Source organism: Salvia hispanica, chromosome 4 (assembly GCF_029641045.1).
Source record: "Salvia hispanica isolate PSC_SH4W2 chromosome 4, Shi_PSC_v1, whole genome shotgun sequence".
Lineage (NCBI taxonomy): Eukaryota > Viridiplantae > Streptophyta > Magnoliopsida > Lamiales > Lamiaceae > Salvia > Salvia hispanica.
In genome coordinates this window covers 50,150,656-50,167,831 of record NC_142695.1, presented here as the reverse complement: position 1 = coordinate 50,167,831, position 17,176 = coordinate 50,150,656, and the positions used below count along the sequence as shown (strand labels likewise).

At 32.4% G+C, this 17,176-nt stretch overlaps 2 protein-coding genes across 4 annotated transcripts; both read left to right on the top strand.

Annotated features, from left to right (window-relative positions):
• Nucleotides 1-5,673: 5,673 nt before the first annotated feature.
• On the top strand, nt 5,674-6,564 carry LOC125193160 (MYB-like transcription factor ETC3). The gene is made up of 3 exons (XM_048090909.2): nt 5,674-5,949; nt 6,026-6,113; nt 6,225-6,564. The coding sequence occupies exons 1-3, from the start codon at nt 5,904-5,906 to the stop codon at nt 6,364-6,366; spliced, it is 276 nt and encodes a 91-aa protein (XP_047946866.1). The 5' UTR covers nt 5,674-5,903; the 3' UTR covers nt 6,367-6,564.
• Nucleotides 6,565-6,703: 139 nt separating this feature from the next.
• Nucleotides 6,704-10,617, top strand: LOC125193147 (uncharacterized protein At5g43822-like). Of its 3 annotated transcripts, none has more exons than XR_007171539.2 (7): nt 6,704-7,745; nt 8,176-8,338; nt 8,413-8,531; nt 8,803-8,982; nt 9,458-9,581; nt 10,007-10,074; nt 10,225-10,617. XR_007171539.2 is itself a non-coding variant. In XM_048090891.2 (7 exons), the coding sequence occupies exons 2-7, from the start codon at nt 8,207-8,209 to the stop codon at nt 10,266-10,268; spliced, it is 600 nt and encodes a 199-aa protein (XP_047946848.1). In that variant the 5' UTR covers nt 6,704-7,745; nt 8,184-8,206; the 3' UTR covers nt 10,269-10,617. The 3 variants fall into 3 exon arrangements, 2 of the variants coding, with proteins under 2 accessions (XP_047946848.1, XP_047946847.1); XM_048090891.2 differs by having other exon boundaries at nt 8,184-8,338; nt 9,458-9,514; XM_048090890.2 differs by having other exon boundaries at nt 9,458-9,514.
• The last annotated feature ends 6,559 nt before the right edge of the window (nt 10,618-17,176 follow it).

The following is a 17,176-nucleotide window of genomic DNA, read 5'->3' as shown; positions in this document are numbered from 1 at the left end:
GACACCCCAAAAAGGAATACAAGTCACTTATCTTGGGACGGAGAGAGTACAACAATGTGTATAATTAACAAGTGTCGTCGGAATATTAATAAAAAAACATGAAATGGGGTGAATGTAAATGAGGATAGGAGGGGGTATTTATAGATAAAAATGGGTGGGGGGGGGGGGGGGGGGGATGGATCAATTTGAATTAAAAATTGGGATTAAAAAAAATAATAAATAAATAAATAATTGAATTTCGAACAAATCCGACGGTTTTTCGCGGTTAACCGCCGGTTCCGGTCAAAAAACCGTCTGAAAAAGCTGTTCCTTGGCTGCCAACGGCTAACGCCTCGAATACCTTGCCGGAACCGTGAAACTGCCGGTTAACCCGCGGTTCGGTGACGGTTTCGGTTAGTAAAATCTTGAACCGAAACAGGCCCGCGGTTCCGGTTCGTAAAAAATGTCACGGTTCCGGTTCGAAACTGGAATCGGCGGTTACAGTTCCGTGGTTAACCGCCGAAACCGAAAACCTTGGGCATCTCTAGATCCATGAACCCCTTCAAACATTTAGTAGTACTACTCCATCCGTCTCACAATAAGAGTCACACTTCGCCATTTTGGTCCGTCCCACAATAAGAGTCATACTTCATTTTTACCATATTTCCACATTCCACTAACTCACTTCACTCACATTTTATTATAAAACCACTATTAAAAACTGGGTCTCATATTCCACTATTTTTTTCAACCCACTATTGTTTACATTTTTTAAAACTCGTGTCCACAATAAGAGTGACTCTTACTTTAGGACGGAAGGAGTACTATATGACTACCCCACTACACTACCTTTGTGATTACTTAGGTCATGCGTTTGAACATAGTTCATCTTACTACTAAGTTCACTTTGCTAAATCAATGTATTTTTGGCAGTATATTACTCCCTCCGTCCCCCATTAGGAGTAACACTTTGATCGGACACGAGTTTTAAGAAATGTAAAGAAAAGTTGGTTGAAAAAGTTAGTGGAATGTGGGATCCACTTTTTTGTATTGGTTTTATAATAAAATGTGAGTGAAGTGAGTTAGTGGAATGTGAGACCTACTTACCATTTATGGTAAAAATGAAGTGCTACTCTTAATTGGGGACAGACCAAAATGAAAATTAGTAACTCTTATTCGGGGATGGAGGGAGTAATTAGCATTCATTCATATACTATATACTATATCTCATGTGTATAAGTCTATTCAACCCAAAATTCTATAATCTTGACATACCAAGTGGCAATATGACTTACTAATAACATTTTGACAACTAGAACTCTAAAAATATTATATTGACTAAAGTCCCTTTTTGGTCCTTAACATATTGCGATTTTTTGATTTTGGTCCAGAACATTATCTTTTGAATTATTTGGCCCTTCACAAATAAAAATGGGTCACATTTGATCCGAATTTGACGGAACTGTTAAAATTTAACGGTCAACGAATTTTAATTCGATGTTGGCCGGATTAAGTTAATAATTATGTTTAATTAATGTCTAATATCTAATTAGAATTTTAATTATTTAAAAAAAGAAAAGAAAAAAAGATTCATCCAAATATGCAAATCCATAACTCAATTCCTCTCCAAATCCACCAATTCTTCACCAAATCCACCAATTCCTCCAGTTACTCTTGTGTTACAAGAAATCTCAATCACTTTCCACAAATGGGATACACTAATCAAACCAAAATCAAAATCACGACGACCTCACATCTCTCCCCTCACCGCCAGAGAAAAATCGCGATTCAGCAAGCACGACTTCTTCCCGGAGCCTTCCTTCCAGAGCTTCTCCGCCTACCTCTCCGCTACCCCACCGCTGCCTCCGCGACCGCCTCCTCGGCCGCGCCTCCGAATCCGACGAGCTCATCGAGGCGAAGAAGCAATCCGAGCACGAGATGAAGAAGTGCCTCGCCTGGTAGGACCTGATCTGGCTCCGTCTTCGGCTCCGGCATCTTTAGCATTACCGAATTGGAGATGCGCGACACTGCCTGCCCCGCGATCGTCGCCTCCTACGCAGTCTCCGGCCTCTCCGCTCTCCTCTTCGTCTTCTGCTAGACCGAATTCGCCGTCGAGATCCCCGTCGGTGGTGGATCCTCCTCCTTCCTCCGCCTCGAATTAGGGGATTTCATCGCGTTCATGCCACCGGTAACGTTTTGCTCGAAGGACTCATCGGCGCCGCCGGATTAGGGCGAACTTGGTCCTCCTATCTCGCTAGCATCTTCAGTAGTAATCCCGATTTCCTCTGATTTAGGGTTAATTCCTTCGTTAAGGCTTCAATGTGCTAGATCTCCTTGCTGTATTAATAATTTTGTTAATTGTGAACGGAATCGCCATGCTGGAACGGAGCATTCATCAAATTTTCCCTCAGCGAAGAAATCCACGCCGATTTGAGAGCAATTTCCTGCTGCATTTTCCTCATTTTTTTAAAAAAAATTTAAAATTCTAATATTAACTCTTAATTCAGTTAAAATGTAATTAAAATCCATTGACCGTTAAATTTTAACAGTTCCGTCAAATTCGGACCAAATGTGACCCGTTTTTATTTGTGAAGGACCGAATAATTCAAAAGTTAATGTTCTGGACCAAAATAAAAAAATCGCAATATGTTAAGGACCAAAAAAAGACTTTAGTCTATTATATTTCATGTGCATGGTTGTGAAGCTAATTAGATCCATTGTTTTAAAATATGGAAATTTCTCCACAATTTTCTAAACCTTCCTCATCTGCATTAATATATACATACACGTATATAATTACATCCTCCTCTACACATTATATATAAACTAAAAATCTACACAATTAATAAAATATGACCGTAAATTAAATTTTATACAGTTTTAATATTTATTAATTGATTTCAGATTTTAACTTGTTTTATGCATTTTCAGTAGCGTGTCAAAATTTCAAAAAATATTCAAAACAAGAAAATAAAATCATCGAAGTTATGAAATATTCATAAAGTCTTTGTAATACAAATAATTAATTTGATTGATAATGATGAGATGGATGGTTTGATAACTTGTTGGAGTACGTAATTTTAATATAAAAAAAACTTGTACCTAAGTATATTTCAAGATTTTTCGTTCATATGTAAAACATAATCAAAATATATAAAGGTATGCATAAGATCCCAAATTTAGAGTGTGTACTATAATTGCATATCAGTATAAAAATTGTATAAGTTCCGGCAATTTTGGGAGAAATTTCCATATTAAAAAGTAATGAATCTATTTATATATACACTAATTAGTTTCTAATTCACATAATACTTTCATAATTCCATTTCTCAAAATATTATTAGTTGGACATACCAAGTCATATTGCCACTGGGTATGTCAAGACCATGGAATTTTTGCTCGTATGTCAGATTGTTCATTCAAAATATTATAAGTTAGAATGCGTAACACCCAGTGATAGAAAGAGAAAAAAAACCACATATCCATGAAGCAGTTTTTCAGAATCACATATTTATAGAATTTAGCCTCGTTTCATAGTAATGAAGGCGTTTTTTTTCGGCACGAAGATTAAGAAAAATTGTTAGGCGAGTTAAGTAAATGGAGAATAAATTGAAAAATGAAAAAAAGTAGAAAGATGAAGAGAGAAAAAAGTAAGAGAGAGTAAAATATGTGTGAAAAAATGTGTTGACTTTTACTAAAGAAGGAAATGACTCTATTACTATGTAACGGAGTGAGTAGATGGTTTGAACCCAAAATCTCTTCTAACAATAACATCTAAGTTTTACAACTTGAATAAATTTTACTACTCTCCCGTCCTATAAGAATATGTACTTTTTTCTATTTTAGTCTATCCCTGAAAATATATACGTTATAAATTTGGACATTCGTTTTTCTCTAATAAGATATTCGTTTTTCTCTAATAAGATATTCGTTTTTCTCTAATAAGGTGAAACTCATTCTCTACTTAAAATATTTCAATTACTTGTTTTTGTTTATATCTTACTTTAATAATTATGTATTAAAATTTATGTCCACTTAAAAATTACCTAGAGCGAAGTGTATAGTAGGAAGAAGCAGTGACGAGCAGATATCCAAAACAACAATAACAGCACACCATAATAAACCAACAATATTCTAGACTCACCCAAGTAGCCGCATCACAACAAAAAACTCTGACCAAAAAAAAAAAAACAGTACATATGTATGTCTCCACATCAGCGGTACATTTAATTGTTTTATTTCAAGCTCGTACAATTTGGGTTTTTAATTTTATAAAATTACCAATAAATGAAGTGGGTCATGACTATAAATCAAATCAATGATCATATTCATATCTATCCAATTTTGACCATTAGGAAACCTTTAATTAGTTACATGACAACCAACACATCTAAATATTTAAATAAAATAGTAAGATGATAAGTAGTAATTGCGTGGATCTGAAATAACATGACGAGTATAAAATTTGTACTACGTTTTATCTCTGTTTTTAATTGCAAGCACAAATCCAAAAATGACTGGTTGAAAGAAGATATGTTCAACGTCTATTTCCTCGTCTATATCAATATTAATATGATAGGAAATGGGCCCTATTAATCTCTATTATAAATAGATACACCTTCGAAATTATACTGCATATTATTATCAGGAAACGACCCCACATTCAGACCTTTGGGCCTATGATCTCTTTGATAACATTTAAGTACATTATTGTATAATTTTATATTTTCATGATTAATGTTTAACAATACTAATATTTGAGAATTTGAAAAATTAACTTATGTGTAGTATAAACTAAACATTACTATTTTTTAGAAGGTTTGGAATTTGAAATTGCCCAAATTTCAATAGCTAATAATTCGGTTCTCCAGAGTTCGACATAGCATAGTCCAAATTTTGTTACCTAACAACTAAATTCACTTAAGTCTGATGTAAAATTTAAAAATATCTCTGAAAAGAATGATAATTGTTGTTATAAAACTTTACTTTTGCCTTTTGTTAGCGGAAGTAGAATTTTTATCTCACATATTATTAGAAATGTATTGTCGAAATATTTTTATTTTTACATTGAATTTCACATCTGAAAAAGTAAGTCATTGATGAATAAAATTTGGACTAAAAATTTAGATTATAAAATATTAATAGAAACTTTACTAAATAAGTAGTACTACTATTTATTTATTAGTAGTAGTACTAGTATTTATTTCTCAAGTTTGTTAATTATCCCTACGTCCTCAAAAATAGAAACTCTTTCTTTTTTAGTCCATTTCCAAAAAAATAGAATTTGTATTTCAGAAAACTTATTTTTTTATAATAGGATGAGACTCAATTTTGTATTAAAATTCGTATTATTTGAAGAAAAATTATTTTTAGAAGACAAGGTGAGTATTATGAAAGCAATATACTAGTACATGAAATTTCTAATCCACAAGCGTACGAGACATGCAATTTTCCTCATCCTCATCCATATCCATTTATTTCAAATCCAAATTATCCAAAAAATAGAAATATCCGCAGTCTTTATTTTCTGCATCAAATGAAGAAACGACACGTATGTAGATAGGACTTCAGTAATCCTGTGTTATAACAATTGTCCAAAAAAACTTGAATATGAAAGAGGTACAATATCTATTACTACTAATAAATTGCTCCAAATTTTAATAGATTGCTGAATCCCAGAACGGAATGGTTAGCACTTAGCAACAACAGTCAGTCAAATAAATAAAATTTCATGTCACCACATATTTTGGTTGGTCGCAACAGCTTTCTACCCCAATCTCACCAAATTAAATACTCCTACTTTATTATAAAACTATAGAATAATAATATTGGTATTTTACAATGATTTTTTTGGGTTTTCTATATATATCAGTCGACTTCCAAAGCATGTTGCACAAGTTAATTGTACTATTCAATTTATTCATATGGATAAGTGTAGAACTCATCAGAAGCATACCACAACTCAAGATGGTTCTCTCTCTCTCTTTCTTTCTTTCTTTTTATTCTTTAATTCTTTTTCTCTCTAAATCTTGATTTGTTGATGCAGAGGCAAGCAGTGTTGAGTGGGAATTGATAAAGATGACAGAACAAGAAGAAGATATGATATGCAGAATGCACAAGCTTGTGGGAGACAAGTAAGAAGTAGTCCTACTAATTATTTACTACTCCATATTATAAAAAGATGTTTGTTTGTATAGTATATGAATGTGATTAAGTTATAATTATGATGGTATTTTGTTAATTAGGTGGGATTTAATAGCAGGAAGAGTTCCAGGAAGAAGTGCAACAGAGATTGAAAGATTTTGGTTGATGAGAATAAATGGTGTTGGAAAGAACAAAGAAGACAAAATTATTGATCGGGCCCCACCGCTACACATATTCGACTAATAATACTAATTATATTATTAGATGTAGCTATATTCTATTTGTAGTACTATTTGCTATTGCATTAGGAGTACTTGGTAAACGTCGTGTTATATGTGTTACATTTAATCGATTTCACATACTACTAGTATTTTATAGTAGTATCTGTAGTTGGTTGTCTAAAACTCTAAAATAGTGTTTGTATTCTATTGTTGTTTGCAATTGTGTACGTGACAATCACTTGATTAATAGAGTTGACCCTAATAATGCGGCGGCCTTAGATGGGAAGAAAAGGACACAATAATATCTATATCATTTTGATAGAAATATTATGAGCATTTGTTTTATAAATTTGGGAGATCCCAAATTTAAGAGTTATGTGCAAAGCCTATATTTGCAAGATGTAAGGCCCGACCCGGTCCAATTAGATGTATTCTAGTGATTTAATTGTTGAGTTCATGAGCATACTTTCCAAATCAAACTTTATTGATATTTGATGATATACGACTACATATTTTAATGCAGGGGCAGCTGGTGTGAATTGATGTCTCATGATGGAGTACTTCTTTTTCTTAATATTTGAATTGGTTGGATATTTTAATGCAGGGGCATATGGATATGGTTGCCCTTTACTTTGTAATTTACATGTATTTTTTTTTTCCTACTCAAATGCTGATTACTGTGTACTATCTATTGTCAATCAATTGTATCTATTGAATCAATAAAGATTATCTATAACCTCCCCTACTAGTTACTACATCTCCTACTAACACACGCAAAAACATGAGTAATGGATCCCACCATCACTTATCATCAATACATGCATGAATTTTCATTTTTAATCAATCTCGTAAAATGTTATAAACTATAGACTTTATGATATATTATTATTATTATTATTATTATTATTATTAATTTATGGTTGCTTTAGTTTGTTTTTGCAAATTAGAGCTAACACGGCCGCCGCCACTCTTTCGCCTATAATATTTGCGCCGACGGCCTAAAAATTAGCGACCTATTTTATTTTCTTAACACTAATTTGGTATTATTATTTTTTTTAAAAATAAGACACAATATCAGTATATTGGGTCTAAACTCACTAATATATTTAATTACTTAATAAAAGTATATAATGTCACATTTGATAAGAATAGAAATTGGAGTATTAAAATTTAGTTGGGCATACGAGTGTTATAATTTGGGCCTAAATGAAATAATTTGAGGAAATAAAAAAGAAAAAGCCCAAATTGAAAAAGGTTTGGATAACTCTCCATCGTTCACGCCGGAGTTCTCCAACGCCAGCCGACCACGCCTCTGTCTCTCCCCCTATTCAGCCCCCCTTCTGCATCCTCCATGAAGAAATATTGAAAAGCTTTAAGCTCCACACCTATTGCGAAAAATTGGTAAGAATTTTTTATATAATATTATTCCTCTTGTATTCTAACATTGAATTGAAAGATTAAAAAAGTAAAAAAGTTGTTCTTGAACCGGGGGCGATAATTTATGACTTGAATTGGGGTTAATTCAAATTAATTGGCTTTATGTAATGCTCAAACCATTTGTTTTGAATTTATTACTTGAATTGGGGGTATTTCATAGTAGTAATTTGAATTTGGGTATTATGAGTTCGGATAGGGATTCATGACTATAAAATTGTGCAAGAGTTCGAATTGTGATTTCTCCAAAAATTCATGAGTCATGACTTTAAATATCATGATTATAAATTCATGCAATGCTGAAGAAGTCAGTCTTTTGCCCAACACATCAACTTTTTTCCCGCCAAAGTGGCAACTGTGTAATCCCATAACTTTTCTTTTACTAATATGTTGTTAGATTGGAAGGGAACGAGTTTGAGCTGGGAAGGATGGAGTCAATAGTGAAAAAATATCAGAGACAATTCCGGAAAATTAAGGATGAAACTAGCCGATGGGAAGAGCTTCAGTCTCGACTTATTTCGCAATTTTCTAATGCATCTGCCATCATCCAGAGGCTTCAGGTACCGTTCTCTTCAGTTCAAGTATTTAATTGTTCGATTTTTTGGAAATGTTTATTGATTAATTGATGTTTTAGGCGATCCAAAATTTGCAAAACTATGAAATTTTGAGATGTGTTGAGGGCATAGAAGGTGTTGTGCTGGCAAAGCAGATGGATTCCTTTCAAACTATCCTCCTCTCCATCAACAACACTATGTAGTGCCATCTATTTATTTTTGTTACTGATTTCTGTTTTATTTTTCTTAGTAAGCTGTTTTTGCATATGTTTATGTTTCTTGTTGGTTTAAAATGGAAATCACTTGATAAGAAACAAAACTTCTTGATTATAATAACTTACACATAGGTTCAGCTGTTGTGCTGCATTTTGTAATCCTTGATTAGCATTGCATTTTCCTTGATAAGTGGAGTGAGCAAGTTGTTTAATATTGCAAGGAATGGTGGGCCTAAAGGGTAAATTTTTGTTTAGGAAAGAATTTGGTGGGATTGTTTCTTCCCTTGAGAAGGTGGTTCGTGATAGCAAGCAGCTTGCGAAAGTAGGGTCTGCCCAGATGACTGCAAAACAACTGCAGCAACAGATTGGAGTAAAACCAACTCTTGCAGATTGCATAGAAGGACTTAGACTTCTTGAAGAAATGCATCGATCAGAGTAAGGATATCACAACTCTATCTACCGCTTATGTTTTTTTATTCGTTTACCTTCTTTTCCCAAAAAGTTGAACACTAATCAAGCCTTGATCATACATGGACCTATTTGTTATGCTTTGAAATTTGAATTTAAGTTAGTTTTAAATTCCTGTTGTAGTTGAAGCTGTAGATTGTTCTTATAATTATTTCCAGTATGAGACATCTTGTGGGAGATTAATGCTATTACTAATAGTTAGCTTCAGTATTGTAGACATACGGCTGGTGCTCTAAAATTGACATAATTGCCGTTTAGACTAGTAGTAGTTTCACATGATATCTCGTACGATCTTTAAGGAATTATACTTAAAGGTAGGCTCTGTTTTTTCTCATGATTCGTAGTCTTTTTGTTTAGGGAATGCATTAACCAATTACTCTCCATGAAAAGAAAATTTTCTCTGAACTTATTTTGGGTGTTTGATGGTTTTTTTTGTCATCAGGTACCTTCTTAAATTATCTCTGGTATCTGCGCTCCCCGCCCTTGCACTGAAACCCAGGTTAATGCTTGTCTAAATACCATCTAGCGAGAACCTATGCCTCCTTCCATGGCCTTCTGGAATGATGGTATAGTAGTGTCTTTAGTTTGGACTATGTTATGTTAAACAATCAAGTATGCTTTTTTTTATACCCGGTCCTATCAATTATGACTATGTTGGTTCAGACAAGCTAGAAACTTGATATATGCGAATGAAGAATGAACTTAAATCAAACCTCTAATCATTGATATCATGCTTTGTTGTTGACTCTCTCTGCGACTTTTACTCCTCGTACGATTTAGTAAGTGTAGTTCCTTGTTCAAACAAGTTGACTTCAGGAAGTTTGCATCCGGTCTTTAGTCTTTAACTTTGCTGCTTTTTATTGATCGTTTTACTCTAAGAATGATGCGTTCTTTGTTCATGTCATGTGTTTGCTTTCATTATTTTCTCTTTAAAAATTTGCGCTCTTTCAGTTTTGATGAGTTGAGTTCATTGGTGGGTTTATCTTTTCAGTGCAAGTGCTGACTTAGGGGCACTTCAACAGCTTTTGGTAGATCAACCTAATATCCCCCGAGACGAAGGTAACTGAACTTTCTAGCAGACGCATTTGTAAATTCTTAAAATCAGAATTTCCATTGCAGGATTCTTAGTATGGGTTCAAATGTTCATAAGCTTAACTAATATTGTAGAGTTTGATACTCAATCACCAGTATTTGCTTTCGCTCGTGCAGTGCAATATGTTTTTGACATTATATTTGCTGAAGAAATATCTTGAAGTACTCGATATGGTAATGTCGAACTCAAGAAGGAAAGTTTGAGGGCCTTAAGCATTCACAACTTACGGAAATGGTGAAAGAAGCGTTATTGAATGCTCCACGAGGAAGGCAAATATCGCCAAACCCCGGATCTTGTGACTTGTGATTTCATATCATCGCCCACAGTTCTTAATTCATAAAATGAGTTCCAATGTTTGTTTTTTCTTAATTGGATTTGGATTTTCTTATACAAAGATTGAAAGTTGTAGACTTTTCTTTCCATCAAGTTTGGAGATTTTGAAGATGTAAATGTAGTGGAAGAACGTAAAATATTTGAAATTTGATTTCTTACAAAATTTGCATATGTAATTGGTGATCCAAAGTTGTCAGGTTGAGTTTTGTTTTGGAACTGGAACTGGAACTGTGGTTTCGGTTTGAAACAGTCGACTACGGATATGGAATGAAAAGGCGAAAATCGTTGGTAATGGTTGCGGATTCGTGTTCCGGTTCTCTTGGAACACATAAATAGGAGTGTTCAATAAATGGAAAGAAATTTGAACACACGAGTAATTGCAAATTTTGAGAGTAATTGTGTAATTGCAATTGTAGCAACAAAATGTGCCGAATCCAACATTTGATTTTAAGTCCAACTTGATTTAGTTTGAAAATTAGTATAGCATACTAATCCTTGTCTCTACAAATGAGTATGGTTATTTTTATTTAATTTGTATACCATTTATTGCATACGAGTGGAATAATCTTAGATGTCACAATCGAATAGTCAATAATGATATCAAATTTGTCACATAGAAAAAAAGAGGCAATTGTACGATCAGTAATTAGTAGTACCATGTCTTACAATTATTATTGGACCGAGTCATATATCGTAGCCAAAAATTGTACGCGTTTTATTTATAAATGATTACTGCTTTTGATAATTGCGTCATTTTCAGAAAACCACATTACATACATTTTGATTTTCAAACTAATGACTTGCCTTTTGTCACCTTTTTATTTATTTTTATACTGAAAACCCTTTTTCCGTAGAATTGTCATTCTTGGGTTTGTTTGATTTCGTCGCCACCATAAGGTTTTGAGATATTGGTTTGTTAATTGATATACTACTATAATAATCATAAATTGGTATGTCATCCAATTCAGTTAAAATTACAAGTTATATACGTTAAATTCACGTTATATTCAGTCGAGACAATAAGCTATTTTCTTTTCCTTTAAAGAATTCGCATGGACTAGTAGAAAATGTGCAATGCACGTAAAAATATTCGATTCAATTGATAAACATAAATATAAAAATCTTTTAATAAATTATATTCCCTTCGTCGACTAAAAGAATATCACATTGAGTTCAATGAAGATTTTAATAAACTATGGTATTTTTTAGTGTAGAAATGAATATTTGAGTAGATGAATAATTGTGAGCTAGGAAGTAGTACTACTTTTTTGATAAAAAGCACCCTCATCCCATACTAGAGATCAAAGTTTATTCGACATGAATTTTAAAAAATGTATAAAATAATGGAGGAAAAATTTTGTGGAGGGGATTTTAGTGATAGGTTCTATAGGAAATAGATGATCCTATTTCGAACAAATATAGAATGTTCTTCTATATTTTCTTTTCTAAAATAAATATTTATGTTATGCTACAAGTATAAGTTTTAAAAAAATGAATGAGATTGCGACCCCTTAGATTTCCGCGCCAAAGTTCTTGCACAAGAGAGTCGAAGTATATACTTTATTCGACACAAACTCTTTTTTTTGGAAGATCCGCTATGATAATGAGAGATATTTCTGCAAAGCGCGCAACTCGATTAACAATATTAGATTCTGATAAAGAATTATAACTTTATGTCAGGACCTACAGGCCAAGGGATAGTCTCAGGTTGACAGTTTCTATGGGGCGTAGGCCTCCTAAAAAGATAACGAAGGCGTGCAAAGGTTTTCTCAGGCGGACGGAGATTGGCCCTTAAGTCGCAAGACCCACCTGTCGAGCAGGGATGGCCTTAGTGATCCGACGATGCAGAGTGGAATGGCCTCCTTTCTACATACGGAAACAGAGATAAAATTAGAACGATACCCGAAATGCCTTTCTGGATATTCCTCAATATCGTGGCTATTCACGGAATGTGGGGAGCAGATGAATTTGAGTATTGATATCACTTTTATATACTCCTATAAATTGTGAGTGACATGAGTGAATGGAATATAAGACCTATTTCATTTATAGTAAAAGTGAAATACTCCTTCCGTCTCACTTTAGGAGTCCCGGTTTACTATTTTTGGGTGTCCCACTTTAGGAGTCCTGGTTGGAATATTTCATTCTTGGTAATAGGCCCCACATTCCACTCATCTTTTCCTACTCACATTTTATTATAAAACTAATATATAAAAGTAGGACCCACATTCCACTATCTTTTTTCACCAACTTTCCTTTATATTTCTTAATATTCGTGACGAACTCAACCGGGACTCCTAAAATGAGACGGAGGGAGTATGAATTTTTTTTTGAACGGACCAAAATAGTTAAAATAGATTTTATTGTGCGGCGAAGGAAGTACATGTTTGTGACATTCAACTGCAATAATTGAGCGTTTCAAAAAAGAAAGTGATACTGTGATGATCGAAAATGAAAAATAGAAGTTGTGAAATTATTATTGTGAAAATTAGAAATCCTACTTTTTACAAATTTAAAACGTTAAGTAACTCTTGTGTCATTAAGACATTAATTAAGCGTCTCGATCCTATCTAACCTTCTAACAATTTTCTAGCTATAATTAAGCTGCTCCCTTCGTTCCGCGATGGTTGAGTCATTTTATTTTCAACACTTGTTTTGAAAAAATGTTACTCCCATCGTCCCATTCAAGATGACACTTTTCCTTCTTGGTTTGTCCAAATCAAGATGACCACTTTCCAATTTTGGAAATAACTTTCTCTCTCCTCTCTCCTCTCTCCTCATTAAAATATTCAACTAACTTTTTTTCATTCTACTTTATTTCACCTAACAACATTTCCTAAAGTCTTGTGCATCTCAAGAATGTGACCATCTTGAATGAGACGGAGGGAGTAATAAATAACTATTGTTTGTCCCTAAAAATTTCTCACACTTTTTTTCTGTACTTATTTTATAAATATAATAAATAAATAATTAAAGTGGAGATAGAGTAAAGTAAGAGAAATAATAATATAAAAAAAAAAACTTAACTAGAATGGAAGGAATACTAATTACCAAAGTTTGCACATTTTTTTGGCAATATTGTTATAGCAACTAACAACGAGTATTGAAAACTTGCTTTTAAACACGTCAAAAATTAAAACTTATTTATTGGCCCTCTAACTATTTTTGACTTGGTATGTTAGACTGTTAGAGATAGGAGAAATAAGAGAGAGAAAGTGCATGTGGAAAGTTATTAGATGCAGGAACCCCACACGTATACAAACATAGACTGCGACTGCGTCACTCGTGTGAAATCCCATGAAATTAATCATTTTCAATCATCCTTTCATCCAAGAGCTCGTTTGACGATTTTACCTTTATTACAACAAATTCAAAAACCGATATTTCATACGTAGTGCTCCCGCATTTCATATTAATTGAGTTATTTTATAAAAATTGATATTTGATATGCAGTGCTTCCGTCGTTTTATATTAATTAAGTTATTTTTTTATTTTAAAGAGTTTTAACAATTGAGTCATTTTTAATTTTGTTAAAATGTAATCTCTCTTTTATTTTATTCGCTTTTACTTTTTTTACCATCCACTTAATACACTATTTTTAATCTCAATGCCGAAAAGAAACGTATCAATTGTCAAGAAACAAAGGGAGTGCTTTAATATAGGAGCTTTTCATATCATTTGCATTATAATTCATCATCTACTCCTCCGTCTTATAAATTTTGTCACACTTTGACTGGGCACATATTTGAAAAAATATAATGGAAAGTGAGTTAGAAAAAATAGGTGGAATATGAGTTATATCTTTATATATTAGTTCTATAATAAAATATTAGCGATCATGAGTTATTGGAGTATGAGGTCCATTAACAAAAACAATGGTAAAAAGTATAAAGTAATAAATTTTATGGAACAAACAAAAATGGTTAAATGTGACAAACTTTTTAGGACTTAGGGTGTACATGTTTTATTTTGGTCATATTAATTCTATGCACTTTAATACTTAATATTCTTTGGGTGTGTGTAAATATAATTCCAATCCAAGTATATAATGGTAATTTCATATTATTATTACTAATATATAAATATTCTTAATATATTATATTCTGGTAGTATTTTTTTCGTCCCATAAAAATAATATCAAGTATTAATTCTATGCACATTAATACTTGATATTCTTTTTTCCATATACATCACGATAAATGCTTTGAGTGTGTGTAATATAATTTCAGTCCAAGTTATAATGGTAATTTCATATTATTGATTAATACGAAATTGACAAAGTAGGAGACCTATAGAAAGAAAAAGAATAATAAGAAATGCGCCCCGAGTTTCCTAAAAATAGAAACACTTTTTATTTTGGTCCATTTTAAAAAGTAGAAACTTTCCATTTCTATTAGGTGGAACCAATTTTTCAAACATAATTTTTCTTTATGCCTCTCTTGTTTTATTATGTGTCATTTCAAACTCTCCAATTTTTAAGAAATAAAGAGAATATTAAATTAGAATCATTCAAAGGTTATTACTCAGCAAAAGTGGAGATAAGGTGCTGAATAGTACTATTGAGAAAGAGACCCACCTCCCTTGTGCATTTGTTTTTATACTTTTCACTTGGAATTTGAATATATTACTACAACTAAAAAAACAATATGAATACAATAGGGAATTGAGTAAATATGTCCAAGGTGGTTCTGTGGGACCCACTGTGACAATTCACACTTCACACATCTTACAGAATTTGGCTGTTCACACTTCACACATCTTACAGAATTTATACTATTAAATTCATATTATTATTTTATGAAAGGTGGATGTGATAATGTTCAAATAATAAATAGGAGTATGGTATATTGGGAAATTTGTTCTGTTCTCAACCCGACCTATGTCACACTCACACTTATACTGTTAGAATATAAAATATGTTTTCCACTTTTACTACTACACGTTTACAGAAAAGGTCAATAACTAATCACCATGGACATTTACTCATTCGATTGAAATTATTACTGGATGTAGTTTTATTTGCAAGTATAAGAGATTTTTAGTACTATAGTAGTAATACTTGGTACGTTAATATTTGGTTTTGAATAAACTACCTAGTATATTCAAAGAAGTATTAATCGAGACTTGGCACAAAGAGTAAAAGTTGATGCACCTAATTAAGATTAGAATGTCAATCTGGCTAGTTAAATGAATTTAAGTTAGTATTTTTTTTTACCACAAGTGTATCAAATCCGCCTTTGACGGAATTCGACTAATCATGCTCAATCGAATTTGCGGATTAAGATCGAAAGTCTCCTAACTGATGACGGATTTAAGGATTGCATCAAATGGTCCCTCTTTGTGGTGGTAAACCCGAGAGTGGGAAGGTGACTAATACCTTGTGTTAGATTGGTCCTCTTAGCACTCTCGGTCTATGATTTGGCTAGTTGTCACTTTTGGGCAACCCGATATATTGTTTCTCTTGATTTGGCGAGTGGTCACTTTTGGACAACTCGGTGTTAGATTGGTCCTCTTAGCACTCTCGGTCTATGATTTGGCTAGTTGTCACTTTTGGGCAATCCGATATATTGTTTCTCTTGATTTGGCGAGTGGTCACTTTTAGACAACTCGGTGTAGTTTTCAAATGGTAAGTGGCAATGAACAAGTTATTCAGATTTACTCATATGTTTCTAATACTAGTAATTTTCACGAGAATCAAATCATATAGATGTGTATTTAAATAAAAGGCAATTTGCCCGATTCAAAATATAGTTTTCACAAGAATCTAACCTATTAATGTGTATTTAAATATTGGCAATATATGCAACTGGGAACGTAATTTAGCTCAAGTGTCATGACATTTCACATGGAAACCACGTATTTATATACTTTAATTCTCAACTAATAATAATTAGTAGTAATAAAAAAGCTAAAAATTAATTATATTTGATGCGTGATTTTGAGGTGCGTCCCATTGTTGCGAATTTAAAGCTTTCTGTATGTACAACTCAATGCCAAGTGCCAACAGGCAACAATTAATATATGTATATCATCAAGTGTGTATTTTTAATTAATTATGAAAGTAGATCTATATATACATATAATTCAGTATTAAACCTACTTTGGAAAACTACGTTAATGATTAGTTGTGCGGGGTGATTCCCTACTGTGATTTGTGATTTAAATCACAGCACATAATATTGTGCTTAATACGCAAAACTTTAGGAACAAAACGCAGCATCCTTTTTCATTCTCTTATTTTAATATTTTCATCCTTCTCTTTTTTTCAATATATCCATTCTAGTTTTTATACTTTAAAATACAGAAAAAAACGAGTCCATTTAAAATATAATTATCATTCATAAAATAAAATATTGTTTCATAAGTAAGTGTGTTATTTCAAAACTGATAACTACATTTAACAGTTTCAGATTTTACAAATATAAAACAGTAATTAACCGAAAGAAAATGATTAAGAATAACATATTTTTAAGCTATATATTTTATTCAAGAATGATAAATGTACTTAATATTTTATTCATTATTTAAAAATACAAAATAAGAATAAAAATATTAGAAAAAGAGAATGGAAGAGAATGTTGAGGAAGCTGTTAAATCTGAAATATCAATTGTAGTTTTCAGTTATCAGTTTGAAATAACATACTTTTGAGGTAAATATTTTATTTTATGAATGATACCTATATTTTATAAAGTGAACTATAAAAATGATCCTTGGACTATGGGTTTATCTCGCTC

Coding starts and splice junctions, on each gene's coding strand:
- LOC125193160 (XM_048090909.2), top strand. CDS start 5,904: ATGGATAAGTGTAGAACTCATCAGAAGCATACCACAACTCAAGATG. Junction 5,950..6,025: donor GCATACCACAACTCAAGATG/GTTCTCTCTCTC, acceptor TTGTTGATGCAG/AGGCAAGCAGTGTTGAGTGG. Junction 6,114..6,224: donor CACAAGCTTGTGGGAGACAA/GTAAGAAGTAGT, acceptor TTTGTTAATTAG/GTGGGATTTAATAGCAGGAA.
- LOC125193147 (XM_048090891.2), top strand. CDS start 8,207: ATGGAGTCAATAGTGAAAAAATATCAGAGACAATTCCGGAAAATTAAG. Junction 8,983..9,457: donor GAAGAAATGCATCGATCAGA/GTAAGGATATCA, acceptor TTTTGTCATCAG/GTACCTTCTTAAATTATCTC. Junction 9,515..10,006: donor GCCCTTGCACTGAAACCCAG/GTTAATGCTTGT, acceptor TTATCTTTTCAG/TGCAAGTGCTGACTTAGGGG.